The 27,873-nt window shown below is 42.4% G+C and overlaps 1 protein-coding gene across 3 annotated transcripts in view; it reads right to left on the bottom strand.

Moving 5' to 3' along the window:
* The window catches only part of RNGTT (RNA guanylyltransferase and 5'-phosphatase), a 415,119-nt gene that overhangs the window by 119,330 nt on the left and 267,916 nt on the right, over positions 1-27,873 (bottom strand). For all 3 annotated transcript variants that reach the window (XM_005299708.4, XM_005299707.4, XM_024103027.3), the window contains one exon: positions 3,999-4,099. In XM_005299708.4, coding sequence (XP_005299765.1) covers positions 3,999-4,099 — 101 coding nt within the window. The remainder of the gene's footprint in view (positions 1-3,998; positions 4,100-27,873) is intronic.

The following is a 27,873-nucleotide window of genomic DNA, read 5'->3' on the forward strand; positions in this document are numbered from 1 at the left end:
TAGGCTGAAGCTTTATTCATTTAAGATGTCTGGAAATACTCAGCAACAAATTGTACAATGCATGTCATCAGTATTTCCTTGTTTCCACCTGGCTGGGGGGCCGGCTTCAGCTCTCCCCCTTTCTAATCTGTTCCCAGCCAGGCAATTGCTAGGACCCCACCAATTTCCCATACGAGGGTTAAGGGTGCTTGAAGAGGGAGGGAGATTGACTCCCTGCTGTACAAGACATTAGGAACCCTGAATCCTGCTTCCCCAGTTCCTTTAAGGGATGTTTTCCTTTACATCCCCTTCAAGTCCATTTTATCTCATAACCGTATCCCCTCTGTAATGAGTACCCACAGTGGAATCTGCCACATTTTTTATTTACTAAGTTGCGAAATTTTAACCTAACATTTAATAAAATAACCCTGCCACCCCATCGAGTCTTTGACCCACTGTGGGGAAGGTGATAAAGCCCACTATACCTCAGCCAATCTGGCAATGAAGGAAAAATTCCTTCTCAGCCCCCAAGAAAAATTGGTGACTAGCATAATGTCTACAGTGAATCATGAAGAAACTCAATTTTATTCTGATTCCATGATGGGTATTGCCAGCCTGATCCGAGTGAGAGGGATTCTCTGGACCTGCCCAAAATATAAATAATGCCCTCTCCAGCCCCTTCCTCCAGTCACCTGGAATGGCAGTGTCCCCCCTCCACACACACACACACACACACACACACACACACACACACACACACACACACACCCCTGGTCTGGCCACTTCCTGTTCCTCCTTGTCCCATCCAGATAAACCTTCCCCCTCTGCCATCAAATGCAGATGGAGACTTTATAAGAGGAACAAGCCCTTTTCTTCCAGCCAGCTACATAAATGACCTACCTTACACAGTTCCTGGGAGTACATTGTTAAGGTTTTGCCAAGCAATAAACTGAATAATTAAATTAACAACTGCCAATTAATCGCACCATATTACTTATACATTATTTGTGATTAACTGGTCAGAGGCTATGATTTTATAGATCACTATTCAGCATAAATATTTTTTTTTAAATTACAATACATAATATTTTACTCAGTACTTCATTACATTTTTTTTGTTAGGCCCCTGTGAATTTAGTTATGTTAAAAACTTCATTACAATGTTAACTTTTAACAACAGTTAGGCTGCTGGTGTGTAGAGACCACAGCCTGTCATGCTGGCCAATATTGTTTCATTGTTTCCTTGTGCTCTCCTGTTCATCTCTCTGTCAGTCTGTTCTCTTATTTATACTTGCCGATACTCAGATTGTAAGCTCTTTTGGGCAGGGACTGACTTTTTGTTCTGTGTTCTGTACAGCACCTAAGCACAATGAGGTCCTGGCCCACAAATGAGGTTCCTAGGCACTATAATACACAGATGATCTAATAGCTGAAAGCCTATGCTGTTGCACAGGTTTGACAGTTGGATCAAACAATCCATTTTCTATGCACACACCACTTTATGTTCACATTCCTCCTTCATGCAACCAATGAAACTGCTGGATGCAAATTCGCTGTAGAGGAAGGATGGTGATTGGTTGAGTTGCCTTTGATATCATAATAGTCTAGAATTCTTTGCATTTAAAAATTCAATGATAACAGGACACAAATCCAAGTGATTGAAATGATATTCTGAACAAAAAGAGCCATACTTGTAGCTGTTTTGATGCTTCACACTGGCTCTATGGACATTCTACGCCTCAGAGTGACATGTAGAGTGATAATCCTGGATTCTTTTTACATATATAATAATAACACATGTGATGTAGTACAGCACACACTGAAAATATGTAGTGTCTATATGCTGATAATCAAGCAACCCCGGTAAAAATATCTAAGTTTTGTAATCTAAGTTGTTCATTTACCCCTGTTGCATTTGATATTTAGAGCTGAATTGTAAAAAGGGGCTGCCTAAGCTGGCTATTCAACACACGCTTATTCAGGGAATATGGGCACCAAGATATGTAAAGTAGGCTTGGAAGGATTAGATTTTTATCAGTAAATGTAGGTAAACATCAATTTAACCCTACACATGCAAACAGACAAAAAATAATTCCAATGATGTTAACTGAAATTTATAGACAGGCAAAGTAAATAAAAGATGCTTGAGAATTTACGAGACTTTGATTTAAGGATATTTATTTTATATATTTTGACATGCAAGGTTGAAAATTTGTGTTTTAATGGTTCTACAGCTTTAACTTCTTGAATCTCAGCATCTATTGTCAGCAATTGTGAATATTTAAATAGATAAAAACTGAAAAAAAGATGAAAAATAACATTGATATTATCTGTCAAAATTATAAATAAATATAATTCCAATTCCGTCAAGCCTGCATACAAGTAACCATTTGCACACAAATTTAGAAGTCACTTCCACATTTTGGACACCAAACATATAATGTAGCTGGAATGTAATAAATGTTTTCAGTGTCTGAAAGTAGGACTTCCCCTATGAGGACAGACCAATGATTTATCTAGTCAAGTATCCTACCTCCAACAGATTCTAGGTGAGTTTCTAGAAATTGTTCTTGTTTATAACATTTTCCTTTTCTAATCTAATTGTAACATAAATCTATCAAATTGAATAAATTATAATCAGCATCTTTTCTTTGTTTATTATTTCTGTGTGAAATCAGTATCTTATCAAATGCATACTCCACTTAAAATGAAATGAGAGAATTTTTTTTGTTTAGACATCATGGCTCATTACTATAACATTTTCAAGCTTCAGCAGAAATCACAAAAACCGCCCTGCAATTAAATACCTTGTTTGGGTAATATAGCTTAATTTTTATTATGGAAAATCGTCCGGTTAAGTGATTACAATCAATATCCTTTTTTAAGAAAGCAAAGATGATAATGTGTTTTTTGTTTTAAACTGGAAACATCTGCCTCTCAAAAGCTAAAACAAACATCCTAATATATTCCCTAGCAGTAAAAGTAACAGTTTTTCTATTGGATATTAAATACACATTTTCTGTTGAAATCCAAACAGGTATTTTTTGGCTTTGTGCCATATCCACAAGTTAGTAGTTCTGTATATTGTCAAATAATTCTCCGTGTCCTTAGGATGAGACACATTCACAATCTATCACAATCTCTATATATTACTAAGACCTGCAAGTATTTTAAAGAGTTAGATGTGCTGTTATTACCATTATTCAATTCTGTTCACTGGAATAATGAGCAACAAATGAATTAACTGAAAAACTACTTTCTTCATAGTTACTAGAGAAATGAAGAGAAAAGCTAAAAGTAAGTATATCAAACTGTCAGCAGGAATGAAATCCAGATATTAAAATATTAAACAATCGGAAAATCAATTATCTTGATTTTAAACAAAACCTCTTCCATGGAAAACGTAACTTAATGACTTAAACCCCAGTACAATCACACATGGGAACTGCCATTGCTTAATACATTTATGCAATTTACAAGCAGCAGATGCACCAGACAGAGAAATAGGTAGAAGTGACGTAATCTAAAGAACATTTAAATGTCTTGGGCTATGAAACCTTACCTTCCTTGATAGGGTTTTGGTGGATATGAAAGAATAACTAATAAGTCAAAGAGCTACATTAAAGCAAGGTCTTGAATAAATCTTCATTGTTATACCATTCTGTGCAATTGTGAATAGATAATTTAACATACAGCAAATTTAATTTTTAAAAGCACAAGAGATGCTGTTGAATTTAATGTGCCTTCTTTAATAATAACGAATTAGGGAAATTCAGTTATACACATCTGCGGTACAGCTTCTTGGTACAGTACCAACCACAAGTCAAAGAAACAACTGGCTATGCTTCTAATGGACAAATGCTACAGAAAGTGAAGTAGGGTGTGTGTGTGGGAAAAGGGGAGGTAAACCTAGAAAAGATCAAGTAATAATACCAGAGAAATGTTTGCTGCTAAGGACCATTCAAGTGAATATTTTAGATTATATTTAAAAAGGGTAAGGAAGGGAAGAGATTACATACCCTTCTCCACCAATTCTTGTTATCTTTAGACGAAAATCAACAGAATTCAGACTGGGTGGCTTCCATTTCAAAATATCATCACATCGACCAGGCTTGTATTTCTAAAGCAAATTAAAGAGCAGTTTAATTATGCTTTATTAGGCTTTTTTAAGTTAAAATTCAGCATTTTCTACTTTATCGACTGTTTACTTCTGGGGTAGCTGTATTTAAGTATATTCTTTTAGCTGAAGTATTTGGCAAAATGTATGACAAAATACAATAGTTATATGCAACAAATAGAGTATTCACCATTTTATTTACATCTGATTCACTATCCCACTGTATTCAAACAATTGCACAGGACAAAGAACTGAGAAAGAAAATATAAATTAACATACTTGTTATGTCTTTCTGGCTAATAAAAAGATAACATTCTCCTAGAAAGGTGTTTTCACATGGAAACTCAAACTGAGATGAAACAGCGTAAGAAGAATCTAAAATGTTGACTCTCTCTCTCTCTATATATATAAACATCTTTTTTGCACCCTCAAATTTTTCAGACTATTTTAAGACCAGTGATTCTCTTAGCTATACTGCTTTTTGTGTTTGGTTATGGGTTGTTTTTTTCTTTAATCACAATGTGAACAAGTCATGATCAGTCACCGTATTTTTTTCCTCAGATAGATCCAATTAGAAACATTTTTCTACCAATGGAAGACTGTGCTGTGTAAAGATTAAAGAAAACCATGACAGGTACCTTTGTATGCTGCTTTTCTATCCAGGAACAATAAGCTCAGATGAGTTGCCTAAGAGATAGAGTACCTGCTTGACTTACAGGGTAGAATGAAAAGTATACTATGTTAAGTATTTAGGGATATGATAGAATTCACCAGGTCACTGTATTTTAAAATAAAGCCAGGCAGTGGATTGGGGGTGAGAGTGTGTGGGGAGAACTACCTTGTTACCTACTACTATATGATGCTATTTGCACTTAAACTAGGATTCATCTATGTGATTTACATGTAAGAGACCCATGGCGTTTAGTCAGAAGTTCCTGTCTGTATTTAGCATTTCTATTTCTTTATAATGTAAAAGAAGCAATCTTCTCTTATTTCATCAGAGATAAAACTAATAACCATCATTAAGGCTATGTTTTAGTCATGAATATTTTTAGTAAAAGTCATGGACAGCTCATGGGCAGTAAACAAAAATTCATGACCCGTGACATGTCCATGACTTTTACTATATATCCCTAACTAAAACTTGGACTGGGGTCCGCAGGTGCTCTGGGGGGGGAAGTCCGGGGGCGACGCGGGTGCTGGTCCAGGACTCCCGCTGGCACTGGTGGGAGAGGGCGGTGGTGCATGGCCCAGGACCCCCGCTGGTGCTGGGGGGGGGGGGGAGGGGCAGGCAGTGGCACATGGCCTGGGACCCTTGCTGGAGCAGGAAGATTGGGTGTAGGGGGCTGGCAGGATCCTTACCTGGCTCTGACTGATATTTCCCTGCAGCTCCTAGGGGGAGGGGCGGCCAGGAGGGCTCCGCATGCTGCTCCCGTCACAAGCGCTGGCTACACAACTCCCATTGGCTGGGAACCGCAGCCAATGGGAGCTGCAGGGGGCGGCGCCTGCAGCTGCGGGCAACACAAGAAGCCTCCTGGCCCCTCTGCCTAGGAGCTGCAGTGACATGCTGGTGGGAACCGGGAAGCCACCCCAAGTAAGCACTGCCCTGCACCACAACCCCCTCACACAGCCCTGAGCCCCCTCACACACCCCAACTGCTGCTGCTGCTGGACATGGGGCTGCCCGGCTCAGACAGACCCTGAGCCAGGCGCACCGGCCACTGCAGATGTCACGGAAAGTCACAGAATCAGTGACTTCCATGACCTCTGTGATAGACACGCAGCCTTAACCATCATTATGGTTCATTAAGTTCATTGGTCTTCCCAACCAAATAAACATGCCTCCACTCTCTTCCTCCTAGATCTATCATTTCAATGGAATTAATAAGACATGACTGCACTGTAACATTGAACTGCTTTTCCTTGCTCCGCATGATATGTATACTATTGTGAGCTATCCAGGGCAAGTTGACTATCTGCACACCCTTCTGCAAAGGGCCTAGGACACTATTGGTGACATACAAAAAAAGTCACAAGCCATAAAATATTAATCTCCCCTCCTTCTTAGAGTCAGTTCATTTTAGATCTTCCAGCTGCCATCTTACATCTCTTTCTTTCCATAGCTACCAGTCACTCACTCTCACTGTCATTTTTCTCCCATACTTTCCCTTACAAGAGTAATCTGTGAAAGACCCCCAAGTGTGAAGTACCTATATTCTTTCAAGGGAGGCTACTTGTCTCATTCCTCACTCTAGTAATCTGTATTTTCAAACTATAGTTTTGTCATTAACTACTGTGCTAAAGAGAGGCAGATATTAATATCACATAGATTTACTTATCTTAACCGAATAGGACAAAACATTATTCAGAGTAAGGTCTTTAACCTTTACAGACTGCATTACTTCACTTCGTATTTAAAAAAATATCTGTAAATCATTTACTAAAAATTATTTTCAGGATAGATTAATGTATCAAAATGTGTTGATAGAAAACTGGAATAACTGAAAGTCCTGCACATCGTCTTATTCAAAGTGGAGTTACTCTCCACAGTGGTTCTCATAATGTTTTGATTATGACAAAACAATTTTTTTTTTGGGGTGAGGGAATGCCATTAAATAGGGATGATTTTTTACTACTAAATATATATTCCTGCAAGACATGATTGAGTTTAATACATGCAACTGTATTATTTATTGTTGTGTTTTTGGATTCTAATTTGTCTATGGCCAAATAGAATTTCTAGTTATTCAGTATTTGACCAAGTAGGAGTTCTTTGATACACACCAATTTGTACCAGACTTATCCATAGTTTGTTTGTGAAATCATAAGTCATGGACTGCTCTTTATCACAGTTACTGAGAAACAGCGAACAGAGGAAGGAAGCAAAAGTTGTTGGAGCAGCAGCTACCTTTCCTTTGCCGAAATGAACAGAAGGTTCTGCCATTCCATCTACTGCTCTGTCCTTCCAACGTGACTGAAGTTCCCTAACTATCCTACCATACTGTATCATCTGTCAAGACATGTAGAAAGCTGAAACCTTCATCTATGGATCGACTAGTGTAGCAATACTTATAATATAGTAGATTGCAAGTGATAAATCATTTGCAGAGCAAGATTATTGGAGTACACATAATGATAGGTTTATTAAAAAAATAAGAACAGCCGTACTAGGTCAGACCAAAGGTCCATCTAGCCCAATATCCTGTCTTCCGACAGTGGCCAATGCCAGTGGCCCGAGAGGGAATGAACAGACCAGGCAATCATCAAGTGATCCATCCCATCGCCCATTCCCATCTTCTGGCAAACAGAGGCTAGGGACAACATCCCTGCCCATCCTTGCTAATAGCCATTGATGGACCTATCCTCCATGAATTTATCTAGTTCTTTTTTGAACCCTGTTATACTCTTGGCCTTCACTACATCCTCTGGCAAAGAGTTCCACAGATTGACTGTGCGTTGTGTGAAAAAATACTTCCTTTTGTTTGTTTTAAACCTGCTGCTTATTAATTTAATTTGGTGGCCCCTAGTTCTTGTGTTATGAGAAGGAGTAAATAACATTTCCTTATTTACTTTCTCCACACCAGTCATGATTTTATAGACCTCTATCATATCTCCCCTTAGTCGTCTCTTCTCCAAGCTAAAAAGTCCCAGTCTTATTAATCTCTTCTCATATGGCAGCCGTTCCATACCCCTAATCATTTTTGTTGTACTTTTCTGAACTTTTTCCAGTTCCAATATATCTTTTTTGAGATGGGGCGAGCACATCTGCATGCAGTATTCAAGTTGTGGGTATACTGTACTATGGATTTTTATAAAGGCAATATGATATTTTCTGTCTTATTATCTATCCCTTTCTTAATTATTCCCAACATTCTGTTCGCTTTTTTGACTGTCGCTGTACACTGAGTGCATATTTTCAGAGAACTATCCACAATGACTCCAAGATCTCTTTCTTGAGTAGTAACAGCTAATTTAGACCCCATCATTTTATATGTATAGTTGGGATTATGTTTTCCAATGTGCATTACTTTGCATTTATCAATACTGAATTTCATCTGCCATTTTGTTGCCCAGTCACCCAGTTTCGTGAGATCCTTTTGTAGTTCTTCGCAATATGCTTGGGACTTAACTATCTTGAGTAGTTTTGTATCATCTGCAAATTTTGCCAACTCACTCTTTACCCCTTTTTCCAAAATATTTATGAATATGTTGAATAGGACTGCTCCCAGTACAAACCCCTGGGGGACACCCCTATTTACCTCTCTCCATTCTGAAAACTGACCATTTATTTCTACCTTTTTGTTCCTTATCTTTTAACCAGTTACTAATCCATGAGAGAACCTTCCCTTCTTCTCCCATGACTGCTTACTTTGCTTAAGAGCCTTTGGTGAGGGACCTTGTCAAAGGCTTTCTGAAAATCTAAATACACTATATCCACTAGATCCCCCTTGTCCACGTGCTTGTTGACCCCCTCAAAGAATTCTAGTAGATTGGAGAGGCATGATTTCTGTGATGAACTGGGACTGTTCTTAATGTGGTCTTTGAATGCTGAGTGGGGAGTGTTGGCATGGGAAGGCAGGGGAGTGTGGCTAGGATGGTCTGCATTGGGGGATGGGAGACTGGCCTTGAGGGAGGATACCTGAGCATGTAACATGAGAACCCAGGAAGGGGTTAGAGGCCAGGTGACACCTTTGCCTGGGAAACTGAACAAAGGCTGGGGGAGGAGATGCTGGGGGGAGAGAAAGTTGCAGGAGCTGGCTGGTGGAATGGCAGACGGGGCTCTGACACCCCAAGGGGGGCGTGGTGCCCGTGGGACCCCAAGATGAGCCTAATTTGGGGGGGGGTCCTGTTGTCTGTGCCTGCAAGACCTGTCTTGGACTGTATTCCTGTCGTCTAAATAAACCTTCTGCTTTACTGGCTGGCTGAGAGTCATGGTGAATCGCAGGAAGCCAGGGGTGCAGGGCCTTGTGTCCCCCCACAAGCCGTGACAATTTCCCTTTACAAAAAACATGTTGACTCTTCCCCAACAAATTATGTTCATCTATCTCTCTCACCTTTTTTTTTGCCCTTTAGACAGAGACAGACAATGGGACCGAGATGTAAAGTAACCTAGAGTCAAGATCCAAAGATCAGGACTTCTATGCCAAATCCTGAACAGAGAAATCCAAAGGCTTCAGAGGGCTCTAAACAGATACAAAAGCCTCTTCCAGGTTGAGGACTTTTTAAGCTCATGATCCTATTCACTTCTCACCTGGACGGTGAAGGCTACACAGGCCAAACTCCCCTTCGGGAAATGACATTTCTCAGGACAGTGGAAAGACTATGTCAGCTTGTCTGATGTAGGGCATTGTATTCTTGAAGAAAATATGCATTTACACAGTGCTTGCCACCTCAGATCCATCACATCATGGATGTAAAACAAGCTCTTAATATAAATAAAAATTAAAATTGCACTAAATTACCAAACCCAATGTAAAATCAGCTGTGCAGAAGAAAAGAGAAATAAGAAATATTCCGAGGCAATGGATGAAAAGAAAAAGTTGAGGAGAATTTCTCTCTCTCTCTCTCTCTCACACACACACACACACACACACACACACACACACACACACACACACACACACACACACACACACACACACACACACACCACCTTAGTAGAGGCAATGGGCTTTTTCTTGTAGATGCAGTTATTCTTTCTGCCTTTGCTACTAGGAACCAGCAGGAACTTAACAGCCTTGGTTATACATTTGTGGCAATGGTACAAATTTCAAAATTATTGCTGACATGCACTGTGCTTGCTGCGGACAACACTAACTTGCATAAGCAGATCCAAGAGAACATGCCCAAGAAGCAATGGCAGTACAACCACACTAGTACAGGTCCTTATCAAAAAAAGAAAATTTATAACTTCACAACAGTTCTGTTAACACTAAGGAACTGCTAAGAGTTCCAAGTGATCCACCAACATTTCTCTAAATATTTTGAAAGGGGCAGATAGCAGTCAGACCTTGAAGCTCATTGCTCTTGAGAACAAGTTGCACTGTTCTCAATACTGAAAATGTTGATGTGAAGGACAAACTCTCAGGAATCTAGCTTAAAATGAAATCTCAGCCTGCCAAAAAACACATTAATAATCCTTGAGAAGGGGTTCATTTCCTTATTGAATGATCACATACATACCAAACAGTACTGAGCCTGTGTCAATCTGAACACTAAGTACTGAATCAAAATACTGTTTAAATATTAGTAGGAAGTAATCAAGGATTTAGCACATGAAGCATGTAAAAGACTCACATTAGAGCATGCATAGCACATTGCAGAGCTGTTCTGCCTAAAATTATAAATTGTTCTAGGAATACATTCACAGTTTTAAAGCAAAATTTGAATCAGTTTGTTTAAGACCAAACTACTCCCTGAAATGGTAAGTATATAGTGAATATGACAAATTTACCCTGAGCAGAAAACAGTTATAAATGCATAGCACCACCTTTTCAAGTATATTAATCTACAAACCTTCTGAGAGTGGAGATTAATGCTTCAATATGAAGCCTATTAATTCACTCCAACCTCAGAAATCAGAACTGTTGAATTTTGCTCCCAGAAAAGTATATTGGCAATTCAAAAGCCATTTAAATTGTTAAGTAATTCTCAGGAAAATTTTCTTATCTGTTGATGCTAATGCTAAGTTCCATACCAAGATCATTAGAAAGAAGTCCAGCACATCTGTTTTGGAGGAGCACATCATATCCAAGGTTCATCCATCACCAGGCTTCACAACAGTTCTGGGTTTTGCACTGTCCTGCTTTGGTTTCCAAAACCTCCTGTCCCAGTTAAAGCAGCTTCTGTCCCGCAGTGCAGGCTAGGTTCAGCTCCCCACTTGGGTGTTGTGACCTGACTTCTGCTGCACAGGGTCCCACCACCATTCTGGTTTGACCTAACCCTCCCCCTCCCCCCCCAGCAGGGGGTTTGGCAGGCAGGCCAAATTTCAGTGAGCGGTCCTGCAATTGGAGCATGGAGTCCCAGTGCTACTCAGTCTAATTTGGCCCGGCTACCCCCACATCAGGGAGACCGAACAAATCTGAATGGTGTTGTGACCCCGTGCACCAAGGGTCAGGTCGCAAACCAAGAGTGGGGAGCTGAGCCCAGCAAGCTCTGAAGGTGAGGAGTCACAGCAGAGGCCACTGCAGGGCGAGCGCTTGGTGGGCTCACTCCGCAACTCCTCTCTTCCCCATAAGCAGCACCCAATCCCACACTCCTGAGGGCCCCCACCTCGGGGAGGGGCAGCACCCCTTCTCCCCCAGGGGCAGCACCTATCCTGCTTTAGCCACTCAAAATGTTGGAAGATATGCATCACACCAATGAGAAGTTTCCAGAGATCCTGACATCATGGACAATGACCACAGGAGCACATCATGGTTGAGATTATGTCTATCTAAAACCTCTCTTTTGGGAACTTGTGCTTTCAATGGCCATACTGTAAACCTGAAATGAATGAGATCTTCATGGAGGGTGTGGAGAGGTACTGGTGACAGATATTGCAACCGCATGAAGTATCTTTGTGGGGAGCATATTGTATTAAGATTAAGCATGGTTATGTATCATTGTGGGCCAGGGGTTGTATGCAACTCCAGGGAGGGAGGGTTGCTTTTAGCTCCTTCAGGAACTAAAAACAGCAGAGGGTCATTAAGCTGAATTATTCAGGTTGTGACCCCATACTCCAGGGGCCAGGTTGCAGAGAGATACTAACCCCTAGGAAGGCTTACATATACTCGTTCAAACTGGGTTTTCCAGAGACCAACAGACAAAGAAAGGGCTTTTGACATAAAAGATTGCATTTAAACTGATTTGGGGCCTTCTTTCTGATTCAGCAAATGGACAGGATCTTTATGTCCACAGAAGGCCCCAGCTCTTGCAGAAGGGTTGGAAAGTCTTTGGCCTACGAAGGTCCCCATAAGACTGATGGGTGACTTCTGGTAAGCTTTTAGCAGGTGTATAGAAACTTTTATTGTTTTTATATTTTCTTTCTGTAATACTTTTACCTTAAGAATAAAAGTGGTCACCTAGAAATGGCTGTGTGGTAACTCGTAACTGTGGGCAATATGTAGTTCATAGCCCTTGGAGAAAAATCAAAGCCCAGGTGTTGGCTTTTCGGCAGACTGGTTTGCTGAGGATATCATAGTGTAAGGCAGGGAACTGTGTCACCTTAAACCCCACCCCTGTCAGAAGATTTGAGACCTGTTTGGGCATTCCTGACATGGAGCAAAGGGGATTTAGGTGTAGTTACCCTGAAATGGTGACAGTGCTTTCGCCCAGTCTTCAGACAGCTGTGTGCAGTGCTGATTTCCTACTAAAATATAGAGCATCTAAAGGGCTAAATTAACTGATGCCAGATGCTAATGGTCCCAAGGATGAAAAAAGAATGTCTATGATCAGAGCATGCAGGCTTTCCTTTAGTCATATCCCCTACACCATCAGTACTGAGGGCAAAATGGCTTAAGAGCCTCTATTTCTGCTATCTCTTGCACCAGAGTGGTAGGCCTGGACTGTGGCCATCCTTACACTCTATGCCACAACCATAAACCAGACATTGATAGCACTGGTTGATAATGTTACTCAATAGTATGCATAAGAATTAAATCATTATCACCTTATTGCCATTATTACAATTTTGAGGCTATGTAACAATATAAATATCTTGTTGCCTTCATCCCTTCTACAATGCACCTCAGAAAATCATTCAAATTTTTGCATGGTGAAGGAGCATCATTATGTTTAAAAGTGTTGTTCCATAAAGGAACCGTATTAAGTCCAGGCTCAGTTTAGTCAAAAGATGTTTCTCTCCTCTAATAGTTTGCATCATTCAGCTGGGTAGACAATAAAATATAAGGGTTTCCATTAATTGTTCACCCCCTATTTTCTTAGTCTTGCATATTAGCTTACATTTAGGATTTTGGACATTTATCATTTTTTAAGACCTAAACAATCAAAATATTCACAGCAATAAAGATACACTGTCTTTAAGATCTGACAGGACAAACATGAGGGCAACTTTGAGTGAGCTAAAATGAGAAAGGTTGTTAGTAGTATAAGCAGACTTTGTGAAGAAGTGACATCAGTGGTTCAGAACATACAAGAGAAGAGGCCATTCTTAACTTAGTCATATATTCATAGATTTTTAAGGCCAAAAGGGACCTTACGTTCATCTAGAGCTCACCTCCTGCCCAGAGGTGCTGGAACTAGGAATTCGGGGGGGGGGGGGGTGCTGCCATATCCTGTGGCTTGAAGTGCTTCCATTATACACAGGGTTTACAGTTTGGTTCAATGGCTCTCAGAACTCCGACTGTAAAAATTGTTCCAGCACCCCTGCTCCTGCCCGATCTCCTGCTTTACACAGGCCATAGAACCTTACACAGTAATTTCCACATCAAGCCTGTAACTTCTGCTTGAACTATAGTATATCTTTTAGAGAGGCATCCATTTTTTGTTTAAAGACTTCAGGTGATGAAGAATCCACCACATCCCTACGTAACTTATTACAACTGTTAATTACCCTCACTCTCTTAAAAATGTGTATGTTATTTCCTGTCTGAATTTGTCTAGCTTCAGCTTCCAGCCACTGGATCTTGTTTATGCCTTTGTCTGTTATTTTAAAGACACCTCTACTATCAGAAATCTTCCATCTAGGAACTTACAGACCAAAATCAAGTCACCTGTTAAGCAGATTCAGCTTCTTTAGTCTCTCATTGTAAGGCAGATTTTCCAGTCCTCAAATCATTCTTGTAGCTCTTTTCTGAGCCCTTTCCTATTGTCAACATCCTTTTAAAAATGGATCCCCAGAACTAGACAGTATTTCTGTAATGGTCTCATTAATGTTGTATACTGAGATAATACCATCTCCCTACTCTTAACTAATATTCCTCTGATTATGCAGCCAAGGATCATATTCACCCTCTTAGCTAGCATTACACTGGAAGCTCAAGTGCAGTTGGCCATCTACCACTATTCAAGTCCTTTTCAGAGTCACTGCATTCGAGGACACAGCCCCCATCTTGTAAAGGCGCCCTACATTCTTTGCTCCTATTAAAACTCATGTTGTTCAAATAAGCCTACTTTAACAAGCAATCCAGATTGGTCTGTATAACTAGTCCTTCAAAAACGTAAAAAAAATGGCTGAAAGGGTAAGCTAAGTGTTACCACACTATAATTAAATTCAGCTTCTGTAAGAGAAGCACTTCCATTTGTGATATTAATTACTACTGTAGAGAAAGTGCATCATAATCAGATAATGATTTTAAAATTACTAGCTAGTTAATCTGATAAAAAACAAAAGATTAACACTATGACACACACACACCTGTGCTAATCAAAGACCCTAAAGTCAAAGGTGAGGTAATTAAAATCCTTAGAATTAGTATAGGGGCTTAAGCTTCCCAAAACAAAGTCTCAGAGTATGCACACTGAAAGAAAAAAGAAAGGCGGCAAAGGAGAAAAAATAATATAGTATGATGAAATGGATAGGTACCGTATATACTCGTTCATTAGCTCGTTTGTTTATAAGCTGACCCCCCAAGATGGATAGGTTAAAATGGCAAAAAACTGTATGATCCTTTCATAAGCCAACCCTATATTTCAAGGGTTGGCAAACTTTGGCTCCCGGCCCATCAGGGTAAGTCGCTGGCAGGCCGGGACGTTTTGTTTATCTGGAGTGTCCGCAGGCACAGAGTCCAGCAGCTCCCAGTGGCTGTGGTTTGCCGTTCCCAGCAAATGGGAGCTGCGGGAAGTGGCGCGGGCTGAGGGATGTGCTGGCTGCCACTTCCTGCAGCTCCCATTGGCTGGGAACGGCAAATCATGGCCACTGGGAGCTGCGGGGCTTCATACCTGCGGACACGCCAGATAAACAAAACATCCCGGCCCACTCACGGCTTACCCTGATGGGCCAGGAGCCAAAGTCTGCCGACCTCTGATCTACAATGACAATGTACTAGATATTCAATTCAATAATTCAATAGAGCTTAAAATAGTCAACTTGATAAGCTGACCCCCACTCTTTGATGCTTCACTTTTTTACCAAAAAAATTCATCTTATGAACGAGTATATACAGAAATTCAAACCAAATGGAATCCTAAACCAATGAAGCCAATAGAAAGGAGTATAAACTATATGGCAGGTAAAATCTAAACTGGAAATTTGTAAAGAGGGAACAAAGAGTCAAAGACAAAAACAAATACAAAAAAGACTAAGTATAACAGAAGCAAGAAGTCTGAAAGGTAATTTGAGAGTCAGCTAGGCAACTAGGCAGTAAAGGGAGCAATTAAGGGCATTACAAAGACGCCAAATTAATCCTTTGCATTAGTCAGCACCATTGAGGATTTTGGGAGGATACATACCACAGACCTAGTCTTATCAGATAGTAAAGATGAGACACTGTTAAAGATTGAGCTGTCAGAAGAGATGATGCAGGAACAAAAAGAGCAACAAGTCATCAGCATTGGTTATTATGTGTGATATATGATATCCATTATGTATTATATATGATATGCATTCAAGGATTTCATAGGAGCTATAGAATGAAGTGGCTGAAATCTGAAGAAAAATATGTACTCTCATTAAAATCAGATCCTCTATCGACTATTTGCAGAATTGCAAATGTGCCAATTTTAAAGAAAGTGTTGGGTGATCTGTGGAATTATAGACCAGTGAATCTTATTTTATCATTTCAACCAGTTTTCTAGATGCTAATTAAAAACAGAACTATATGAAATCTAAATGAACATGAAGGCTTCCTAGATAAAAGTCATGTTTCTCCAATCTACCTTTCACAAAAGGTCCTCATATGAGGCTATTAAGGCCAAAATTTTCAACCTTGGATGTCTTGAGTTAGGCGCCTAAATTCACATTTTTACTACCTGCACCTGCCACTAATCTCGATAGGATTTGTGAGTGCCGAGCATCAGACCATTTATATTTGGGTACTTAAATATGGATTAAGGAGCCTAGTTTTAGGAACGCAGCTTTGAAAGTGTTGGCCTACATAGTCAGAGGATGAGATTTAAATATCTGCATGAATTAGAAGCTAGTAAAAAAACAAAAACAAAAACAAAAAACAAAGAAAAGGAGTAAATTATCAATTTTTCACATGGCAAAAGTTAACAGTGTAGGCAGGGCCATGTTGTTTAATATATTCATTAATAGTCAGGAAAAGGGAAGGACAGTGAGATGACAAAATTTCTAGATTAAACAAAATTATTAGGTTAATCCACACTGGGAAGACCATAAGGAATTTCAGAGGCACCTAACAAAGCTAGATGAACCACAATGACATGTTTCAGAGTAGCAGCCGTGTTAGTCTGTATCCGCAAAAAGAAGAACAGGAGTACTTGTGGCACCTTAGAGACTAACAAATTTATTAGAGCATAAGCTTTCGTGGACTACAGCCCACTTCTTCGGATGCATCCGAAGAAGTGGGCTGTAGTCCACGAAAGCTTATGCTCTAATAAATTTGTTAGTCTCTAAGGTGCCACAAGTACTCCTGTTCTTCTTTTTGCACAATGACATGAAATTTAGTGTTGACAAATGCAAGGTAATGAACATTGGAAGGAATATATTTGACTACTAACACACACTGCTGGGTTGCAAATTAACTGTGACCACTCAGGTTGAAGGCCTGCATGCTCAATTTGCAGAAGTGGGCAAAAAAGTGATTGGGATTGATTTATTAATTAGGAAGTCAGGTCAAATATATTGTGGATGATTTCCCTTTCATTTACACATACTACAGCATTTCTGTACAACCATCTAACGCTTTTACCATATGTGCTTTTTTGTAAATACAAAGAAAAGGGAAGAATAATCCAGAAAATGAGACCAAGAAGTTAAGTTTATTAACAACAAGTGCCATGCTCAAACTGCTACTGTGCCCTATTCCTGTGTAGGTTCCTTACTTCAATCTTATTTGTTACAGCTTTTGGAATATATTATATATATTGTCTTATTCAAAAAATGATGAACAAGAGAAGGGGGAATTTACATCCCTGACTATTTTATACCAAGCTAACTTTAAAAGTGGTGGGTATTTCTACAGCAGCCTCTGGGGCTTCCACAATTGCAATGGTCATGGGAAATACCACACTCTTCAACATCTGTTTATAGTACATAGCAGTTTAGACAAAATGACTGGGTTGTCGTAGTCCAAAGTATTCTAGAGAAGTTAATTTATTTTACTTAATGTTTCAAGATAAGTTTAGTTCCAAACCAACTAAGATTCAGCGAAAGCCAATTCCAGGGGCTGTATTTTGAAAGTAAACACACTAAGATAAGTTGAGCTTAGAAATCAATTGTCTCTCTTTTTATCTGCCCGGAAACCCACTAAGATATGATTTATAAATACTACTGGGAACAATCAGATTGGAAGACAAACAGCTTGGTAAACAGTACTTTCAAAAAACTTTTCAATGTGAAAACTGAAAATAGGGGAAAAGGGCAGTGTCACAGAGTGACATTGGCCCTTTAAGAGGGTACAGGAACAGTGCACCTGTGACTTGGTCAGCTGACCCCAGCTGAGCTTTAAAAGAGGGTACCTGGGCTTAGAGAGAGGGAGACCTGGTGAGGGGGAGCCTGGGTGAGTCAGGTTGAGAACTAGCCAGCAAAGGGCCAGAGTCCCATGGGAGAGGAGGTAGAAAGAATCTGAGAGCTAAAGTGGGGGGAGGGGAACCTTTGGACCTGTAGCCCAGGGTGAGCTGAGGAACTGTGTTTTTGCTGATTTGACTTAAGTTCAGACAATAGAACTGCACGAAAGAGACTGTGGATGTGGCAGAGAGTCCGTAGCAAGTTGGGGAGAAGCCCTACCTTGTTACAGGAAGAAAGTAGGCACTCCGTGGAACATAAACAGGACACAAAGGGTATCTCTACTCTGCAATAAAACACCGATGGCTGGCATAAGTCAGCTGACTTGGGCTCATGGTGTTCAAGCTGCAAGGTTATAAAATTGCTGGGACCGTAGGGTCCCAGAGCCTGGGCTCCAGCCTGAGCCCAAACGTCTACCCTGCAATTTTATAACCCTACAGTCTGAGCCCTGCATGCCCAAGTGTTTTATTGCAGCATAAGCATACTCATAATGGCTGCCACTTTTGTATACATCTCTAGGGGCTTCATCCAAAGCCAATCGAAATTAAGTTAAAGACTTAACTGGGCTTTAGATCAAACAGTTAATCACAGCACTACTGGTATCTAACTGATCACTTTGTAATGAATCATGAATAGCTGGACTACGAAGGCACAATTTAAAAACCGACAAAATTCTGTTGTGTCAAAAATAAGGAAATTAATAAATTTTGCTTTTAATGCTGCAGTATCTAAACTACAGATTCAAACCTCACAAACAAGCTAAGAGCTGCAGCCATCACTAGACTCTGGCTTTCTGTCTGGTTCAATAAATCTATAATGAAATTGAGAGATCTGCTGATGTGTTCAGTAAGCATTTGATCCATCTTTCATACAGTTGTTAACAAAGTCCATGTGTTCTACAATTATATCATAGGAAACAAGCCTGTAGCTAATAACTTTTGAAGGTTATAAAGATGTAAAAAATTAGTTTTTTGGCTATGCCAAAGTCATCTCACATTCACAACTAAGCCAAAATATGCATAACGATAAGACCTTGATAAGAATTTTATAAGGAAGTCTTGAAAATAAAATAAATATAGAATTCTTGATAATTCTGCATTACTTGATAATGAATAGTTGATGTATTTGATAGTAAATTAATTTCCTGTGCCTTTATACGAGTACATTTTGATGCTGCTAAATTTCCAGTTTCTATTCTTTTCATCTCTTTGGTGTTTTAGTGGACTTCTTGACAAAGTTTTTATTGACTTGTTTTGAATATTCAGTAATGATGAGAGTGTTAAAAATGTGACTCTTAATTGAAGGTACACAATTGCATCTTACAAAAGGACAAAAAAGTATAATGAAAGTCCGATCGTATGGGAGAGACAACACTGTCTCAACCTGTAGGTGCATGCTGTCAACTAGCTTTGTGTTGATTATTTCTTTTTAACATTTTAAATACAGACACAGAACCAATAAGAATTTACCACTGTGACATATTGACTAGGGTTACCATACGTCCGGATTTTCCCGGACATGTCCGGCTTTTGGGGGCTCAAATCCCCGTCCGGGGGGAAATCCCCAAAAGCCGGGCATGTCCGGGAAAATCGGGAGGGAGGGCTGGGCCGGGGTCGCGGTGCCGGGCGCGCGGTGCCGGGCCGGGGTCCAGGGGCGCAGTGCCGGGCCGGGGCCGCGGGGTCGGGCCGCCGAGGGGGTGCGCTGGGCCGCGGGGCCGGGAGCCGGGGGGTCGGGCCGGGAGCCGGGCCGCCGGGGGAGTGCGCTGGGCCGCGGGGCCGGGAGGTCGGGCCGGGAGCCGGGCCGCCGGGGGGGTGCGCGGGGCCGGGGGGCCGAGAGGGTTCGCTGGGCCGGGGGGTCGGGCCGGGAGCCGGGCCGCCGGGGGGGTGCGCTGGGCCGCGGGGCCGGGAGGTCGGGCCGGGAGCCGGGCCGCCGGGGGGGTGTGCGGGGCCGGGCCGGGGCCGCGGGGCCGGGCCGCCGGGGGGGTGCGCTGGGCCGCGGGGCCGGGTGCGCTGGGCCGGGCCGGGAGCCGGGCCGGGGCCGGGCCGCCGAGGGGGTGCGCTGGGCCGCGGGGCCGGGAGCCGGGGGGGTCGGGCCGGGGGCCGGGAGGTCGGGCCGGGAGCCGGGCCGCCGGGGGGGTGCGCTGGGCCGCGGGGTCGGGCCGCCGGGGCCGGGATCCGGGGGGTGCGCTGGGCCGCCGGGGCCGGGAGCCGGGGGGGTGCGCTGGGCCGCCGGGGCCGGGAGCCGGGGGGGTGCGCTGGGCCGCCGGGAGCCGGGGGGGTGCGCTGGGCCGCCGGGGGCCAGCAGTGCTGGGCGGGCCGGGGGTGGTCGGCCGGTGCCGGCACCCCAGGGCCCGAGCCGACCCAGGCTGGAGCCGCAGGGGGGGCCAGCCTGGGCCGCACCTCCTCCCCCCACACCTCCCCTTACCTGCCCAGGCTTCCCGCGAATTAAATGTTCGCGGGAAGCAGGGGAGGGGGCGGAGACTTTGGGGAGGGGGCGGAGTTGGGGGCGGGGCCAGGGCCCCGTGGAGTGTCCTCCTTTTGGAGGCACAAAATATGGTAACCCTAATATTGACTTTGGTGTGGTAATGCAAATTTAATGGCTTGCTGGCTTTTTTCACTAGAGATCTAATGCTATACTGAGATGCTATGGGGGGGAATGACATATTTTGTAAGCAATAACACTTACCTACAAGAAGAGATAAAACTAGCAGTATTTTATTGTTCGAATGTTACCGTAAAGCATTTTACATCTGATGAAAAAGATATATTGTTTCAAGACTACCCAAGTTGTATTTTGAAATACAGCATAGTTCTCTACTAAACAGAAAGGAAAAGATGATTATAGCCAAAAACAGTTTCTGAAATATTAAGCTACATTGTCAGATCAGACTGAGTGACGCGCACAAATATGCTACTAATATTTGCTCATTTAAATAAGGTTAGATTATATTTCATACTTGGGCTTTTAACATTTGCATGCAAATTAGGTTTAGAAAGTTAACCTGTATGTAGAAATTACTCTATTAATATTTTAAAAGGTAGAGCTCAATTGTCTTTTTTCAATAATTCTGCTGTGAATTTTTAAGTTAATGCGATATTTATATTGGACTTCATTTCTGTAATTTTGGTCTTAAATATCTTCTACTTCTGTACCTTAATTTAGTTTTATACCTCAGGCCTCATTAAACATCTCATCTCATAACCATACTAATAGCTTTCCTTAATATTCCACTGCGCAAAGAGGAAAATGTGACAACCATTTCTTCAAAACTAACTTCATTTAAATATTAATCCCATTAATATTTGATAAATGGTCAGTTCACAACTGAGACCCACATTTACAGCATTCAGAACCTATTAGCTACTAACTTATTCACTGTTTATTTTCTTTTGGCACACCCTTTAGTCAAGAGAAATCAGTTTTTGTTCACCTTGATTTGCATTCTTTCCCTTCATCCTCCCAATCACTGTACAGTCCTAAAAACTGTGCCACTTGATCATAAGCAAAGAGGCTGAAATCAATGGCTCCAAGCTGTTGCCTAAGATGAATGACCCAGAATGGACTCTGATGCTCCTGGACCTAGACACTGGATTTTCCAATTACACTGCTATAAATCAGGAGTAACTACTAAAGCCAAAATAGTTATAGCCAATGTAAGACTGGCAACACGAAAATGTGTCTTGCCCTTATAGTATGACTAGTCACTTTCAGCCGAAGGAACTGGAGTTCCATGGTTGCTGCTTAACATAGTTCTATATTACTATTGATTTTGTAATGTTGTTATTCTTCACCATCTAGAACTCATTACCTCTTTACATCTGTACTATATAAATCTTACAAGAAAAGCTAATGCAATAATAGCCCATAAAAATACCTAAGTTTGTCTTCTATGGATTTTTTGTTTTATTCTGTTTATTTCATTTTTATCTCTTATTTGAACTGAGATGAACCTCAGTGCAAAAACAGAACAAGATGTAACCCAACTATCTATGTGAACACACAATAATGTTTTAATTTTTAATTTAATTAATGGAGATATCCCATCTCCTAGAACTGGAAGGGACCTTGAAAGGTCATCGAGTCCAGCCCCCTGCCTTCACTAGCAGGACCAAGTACTGATTTTGACCCAGATCCCCAAGTGGCCCCCCTCAAGGATTGAACTCACAACCCTGGGTTTAGCAGGCCAATGCTCAAACCACTGAGCTATCCCTCCCCCCGAGGGATTGTTCATTTCCCTAGATGAAACTTCCTTTAAACTAGATTTTACAATTCCGGAATAGGTTAAAGTTGAAATTGATGAGTTCAAAGAGATTGATCTTCACTCTCCCAAATTTTTGTCTCTCTCTGGAAAGATGGACATAAAATTAATAATTGAACACACCGTGTGGCAAAGTACCTTCTTCTCCTCAGCAGGCTCAGTCCTTTTTAGCCTTGGAGACACAGGCTTGGGCAAAGCAAATCCTCGTAGGTAGCACAGGGTCTGGCTGTTCCTTCCCTCAGTCAGTCCCTTGTGCTTGTTTTTCTTCCCTTCTGGGGACAGAGTGCAGCCTTCCTTGCTGGAAGGGTTCAGAGCCTTGCTGCACCTAGCTTACTGGCAGCTTCCCTGTTTCTCTCACTCTCCCCCCAGCCCTTCCACGCCGGGGAGGGTTTAAAAAGGTCTCAAGCAGTTGGAGCCAGCTGAACCTAATTAGTTCCCTGGTAACCCCTTTTCCAGTTGAACCTTATTTCCCCATGGTTCTCTCTCCTCAGTGGTTTGGGAGAGGCCTTTTAACCCCCTGGGACTAATTACTACCCCCCCCCCCTTTTGTAGCCATTTGTCCTGGGTTTGCCACAACGGCAATAAAGATAAACAAAACATAAAATTTAAATTGTCCAAAAACTAGCCCATTAGACAACAAAATGACTCTGCTGATTGTGCAGCAATTAACCCTCCTTCACATATGCCAGTCTCACACACTTTTTCCTCAAACAATTAGGGCTTGTCTGCACTACCATTTAAATTGAGGCAAGTTACATTGCTATGGGTGTGAAAAAGCTACTTCCCGAGCGATGTAATTTACATAGATTTAATGTAACGTCTACATCATGCTGTGTCAGTGGGAGAGTGTCTCCCACCGACACAACTTCTGCAGCTTGTTCAGGTGGAGTAATTATGCTGACGGGAGAGTTCTCTCCTGTTGGCATAGTGCGTCTTCACCAGAAACATTACAGTGGTAGAGCTGCATCAGTGCAGCTATGCTGATGTAGTGCAGCAGTATAGACTAGCCCTTAGATACTTTGCAAATGACAGAATTAACTTTTTAATCCCTGCAGAAGTGAGTGTAGCCATTGCTAGCAGTGAAGATAAAAGCAGGAATTTCCCATCTCCCAAACTTTGCTCTAAGGGTCCAAACCTGAGAGACACAGAGCACCTATAATTCCCATTTAAGTAAATGGGAATTGAGGTAACTCAGAACTACTCAGGATGAGGCCCTAGAGCTTTGCAGTTATGAAGATGATAAACATTCAGCAAAATAAAATGACTATGAATGACAAATGCTAGATGCAATTGTGAGAAGTTAATTTAAGACACTGAAAGGTTCAACTACAGTCTGAACTTGTTTACAATCACCTACAGATAGGAAATCTCCTCAAGAGGCTTATTTTATGGACAAAACCTATCAAATAAAATTAGCTTTCTTCCTTCAGGAAAAAATTCCCTGTAATTTAAAGGGGCACTCTCTATATAAGTATTCAATGGAAAAAAAATTGGTGAAATTGTCTAAAACTATGCCAAGATGGCTAATGTGTGCAATGGCTCTGGTTTTGAGCAATCACCATTTCCGTTGGCGTATTGGTGATAGAACAAGTGCTTGGAGGCACCATAAGAACAGCCTCCCACAAGGATCAGTATTATCTCCAATATTATTCAACTTAGATTTTGAATGACCTGCCATACCACGGTCTCGCAAGTTTGTTTATGCAGACTACATATGCCTCGGCACCCCGTCACACTCTTTTGACATACTTGAGAGTGTGCTGAATGCAGATATGGCAGCTATGGCCAATTACTGTCATCAGTGGTGCCTGACACCAAGTGGAAGTAAGACTATGTACAGTGTCTTCCACTTCATGCACAAGCAGGCAGAGAGCTGATCATAGTTCTCAATGATCAGCGAATAAAGCATGATTCACAGCCAGTCTGTCTAAGTGTCATGTTGGACAAAACTCTCACATATCATGCCCATCTTACAAAGACAGCAACTAGGTCAAAATGTGTAACAACCTGCTCAGACAACTGGCCGGAATGACGTGGGGTGCCAATGCCCAAATGTTATGCACTTCACCATAGGTACTCTGTTATTCAGCGGCAGAGTACTGAGCTATAGTATGGTTTCGCTAGTCTCACACAATCATGATTGATGTGCAACTTAATTCCACCATGTGTATTATTTCAGGCACACTTAAATTTACTCTAGTCCAACCCCCGTTCAAAGCAGGACCAACACCAACTAAATCATCCCAGCCAGGGCTTTGTCCAGCCAGGCCTTAAAAACCTCTACGGATGGAGATTCCACCACCTCCCTAGGTAACCCATTCCAGTGCTTCACCACCCTCCTAGTAACATAGTTTTTCCTAATATCCAACCTAAACCTCCTCCACTGCAACTTGAGATCATTGCTTCTTGTTCTGTCATCTGCCACCACTGAGAACAGCCTAGCTCCATCCTCTTTGGAACCCCCCTTCAGGTAGTTGAAGGCTGCTATCAAATGCCCCCTCACTCTTCTCGTCTGCAAACTAAATAAGTCCAGTTCCTTCAGCCTCTCCTCGCAAGTCATGTGCCCCAGCCCCCTAATAATTTTCGTTGCCCTCCACTGACTCTCTTCAAATTTGTCAACATCCTTTCTGTAGTAGGGGGCCCAAAACTGGACACATTACTCCAGATGTGGCCTCACCAGTGGCAAATAGAGGGGTATAATCACTTCCCTCGATTTGCTGGCAATGCTCCTACTAGTGCAGCCCAATATGCTGTTAGCCTTCTTGGCAACAAGGGCACACAGTTGATTCGTATCCAGCTTCTCATCCACTGTAATCTCCAGGTCCTTTTCTGCAGAACTGCCGCTTAGCCAGTCAGTCCCCAGCCAGTAGCAATGCATGGGAGTCTTCCATCCTAAGTATAGGACTCTGCATTTGTCCTTGTTGAACCTCATCAGATTTCTTTTGGCCCAATCCCCCAAACTGTCTAGGTCACTCTGGACCCTATCCCTACCCTCCAGCATATCTACCTCTCCCCCAAGCTTAGTGTCATCCACGAAGTTGCTGAGGGTTCAATCCATCCCATCATCCAGATCATTAATGAAGATATTGAACAAACCCGGCCCCACGGCTGACCCCCTGGGGCACTCCGCTTGATACCACCTGCCAATTAGACATCGAGCCGTTGATCACTACCTGTAGAGTCCGACAATCTAGCCAGATTTCTATCCACCTTATAGTCCATTCATCCAATCCATACTTTTTTAACTTGCTAGTAAGAATACTGTGGGAGACCATATCAAAAGCTTTGCTAAAGTCAAGGTATATCACATCCATCGCTTTCCCCATATCCACAGAGTCAATTTTCTCATCATAGAAGGTAATCAGGTTGGTCAGGCATAACTTGCCCTTGGTGAGTGCATGTTGACTGTCCCTGATCACCTTCCTCTCCTCCGACTGCTTCAAAATGGATTCTTGAGGACCTGCTCCATGATTTTTCCAGGGACTGAGGTGAGGCTGACCAGTTTGTAGTTTCCTGGTTTCTCCTTCGTCCCTTTTTTAAAGATGTGAACTATGTTTGCCTTTTTCCAATCATCCGGGACCTCCCCTGATCACTAGGAGTTTTCAAACATAATGGCCAATCGCTCTGCAATCACATCAGCCAACTCCCTGAGCACCCTCAGATGCATTAAATCCGGCCCCATGGACATGTGCATGTCCAGCTTTTCTAAATTGTCCTTAACTTGTTCTTTCATCAGTGAGGGCTGCTCACCTCCTCTCCATACTGTGCAACCCAGTGCAGCAGTCTGGGAGCTGACCTTGTCTGTGAAGACCAAGCAAAAAAAGCATTGAGTACTACAGCTTTTTCCACATCATCCATCACTAGGTTGCCTCCCCCATTCAATAAGGGTCCTACACTTTCCCTGATCATTATCTTGTTGCTAACATACCTCTAGAAACCCTTCTTGTTACCCTTCACATCCCTTGCTAGCTGCAACTCCTATTGTGCTTTGGCCTTCCTAATTACAATCCTGCATGCTCGAGCAATACTTTTATACTTCTCCCTAGTCATCCGTCCAAGTTGCCACTTATTGTAATCTTCCTTTTTGTGTTTAAGATCACCAAAGATTTCTCTGTTAAGCCACGCTGGTCGCTTGCCATATTTGCTATTCTTTTGCACATTGGGATAGTTTGTTCCTGCACCCTCAATAAGGCTTCTTTCAAATACAGCCAGCTCTCCTGGACTCCTTTCCCCCTCATATTAGCCTCTCATATACTGAAGTGAAGAGCTACACAAAAGATCTTCTTGCCTGAAAGTGTATGAAGATGTCTAAATCACCATATTCCTCATCTGCAGTTTGGGTCAAAAAAAGATGGCACATTATGACTATGCATAGACTAGAGAGAATTAAACAACAACAAAAATTTAAGACAGATATTCTATACCCAGAATTCAAGAGATCCTAGATAATTTAGGATGAAACTTATAGTTCTCTGCCTTTGATCAAGTTAGACCTTATCATCGAGTTTGTAAGTGAAGGAAGTGCACACCTAATGGCATTCATTACACCCCAAGGATTATAGGAATGGGTTTGCCTTCCTTTTGGACTCACTAATAATGCCTCTGTAGCACATCAGTGCTGCATGGAAGACTGCCTGGAAAATCTGAGAGGTGAAATATTCATACCCTACTTTGATGATGTGCTTGTATACAGCAAAAAATATAGGAACCATACAGAAAATGTTAGGAAAGTTCTCAAAAGTCAGCAGAAGAGAGGTATCAAACTGCAACCAAATAAATGTGATCTGTTCAAGAAGGAGGTGGGCTATTGTGGAAGGATGGTGTCAGCTGAGAGACATAACATGGACCAAAAAGACATAGCTGCTGTACAGGCTTTGAAAGAAAGGACTCCCTTCATGCTGAAGTAAGTAAAAAAATTGGTTGGGTTCCTTAGCTATTACAGAGGAATTATAAATGATTTTTAGGGTGGCAAAATCACTGTACGATCGCCATTCCAATCATAAAAAATGTCAAGGGAACCGGACAGTTAGCTGCCCAGCACAGACTACATCAAAGAGTTTTAGAACAACTGATTCATGCTCTGTCCAATCCTGGCCTACCCAGATTTTCAGAAACCATTCACCTTCCATACTGATGCCTCAATGAAGGCCTGGGGGCCGTCCTGTACCAGAACCAAAGAAATCTCCAGGTCATTTCCTATGGATCCAGAACTCTAACATCTGCAGAGAACTACCACCACTTACATCAGGGGTGGGCAAACTATGGCCCATGGGCCGGATCCAGGATTACCACCCCGGTGGCGCCGCAGTCCTGTGGCCTGCAGGCACTGTCCCCAGGTCAATGAGAGCTTCAGGGGAGGTACCTGCACGCGAGGGCAGCTCACGCAGAGCCATCTGTCATCCCCTCCCCCAGGGGCCGCAGGGACGTGGTGCCAGTCGCTTCTGGGAGCGGCACGGGGCCAGGGCAGGCAGGGAGCCTGCCTTAGCCCCGCTGCATGCCGCTGCCACACTGGAGCTGCTCAAGGTAAGCTGCTCTGGTCTGGAGCCCACGCCCCTCCTGAACCCCACACCCCAACTCCCTGTCCTGAGCCTCCTGCTGCACCCCTCCTGCACACCAATGCCCTGTCCTGAGCCCCCAACCCCCTGCCCTGAGCCACCTCCTGCACTGCACACCTCTCCCTGCACCCCAACCCCCTGCCCTGAGCCTCTTCCAGCACACTGCATCCCCTCCCACACTCTCTTCCGCACCCCAACCCTCTGCCCCAGCCCTATATTCATGGCCCTGCATGCAATTTCCCCACCCAAATGTGGTCCTCAGGCCAAAAAGTTTGCACACCCCTGACTTACGTTCTGGGAAATTGAAGTTTTTAGCTCTGAAGTGAGCTAGAACAGCA

This window comes from Chrysemys picta, chromosome 3, assembly GCF_011386835.1.
Source record: "Chrysemys picta bellii isolate R12L10 chromosome 3, ASM1138683v2, whole genome shotgun sequence".
Classification (NCBI taxonomy): Eukaryota; Metazoa; Chordata; order Testudines; family Emydidae; genus Chrysemys; species Chrysemys picta.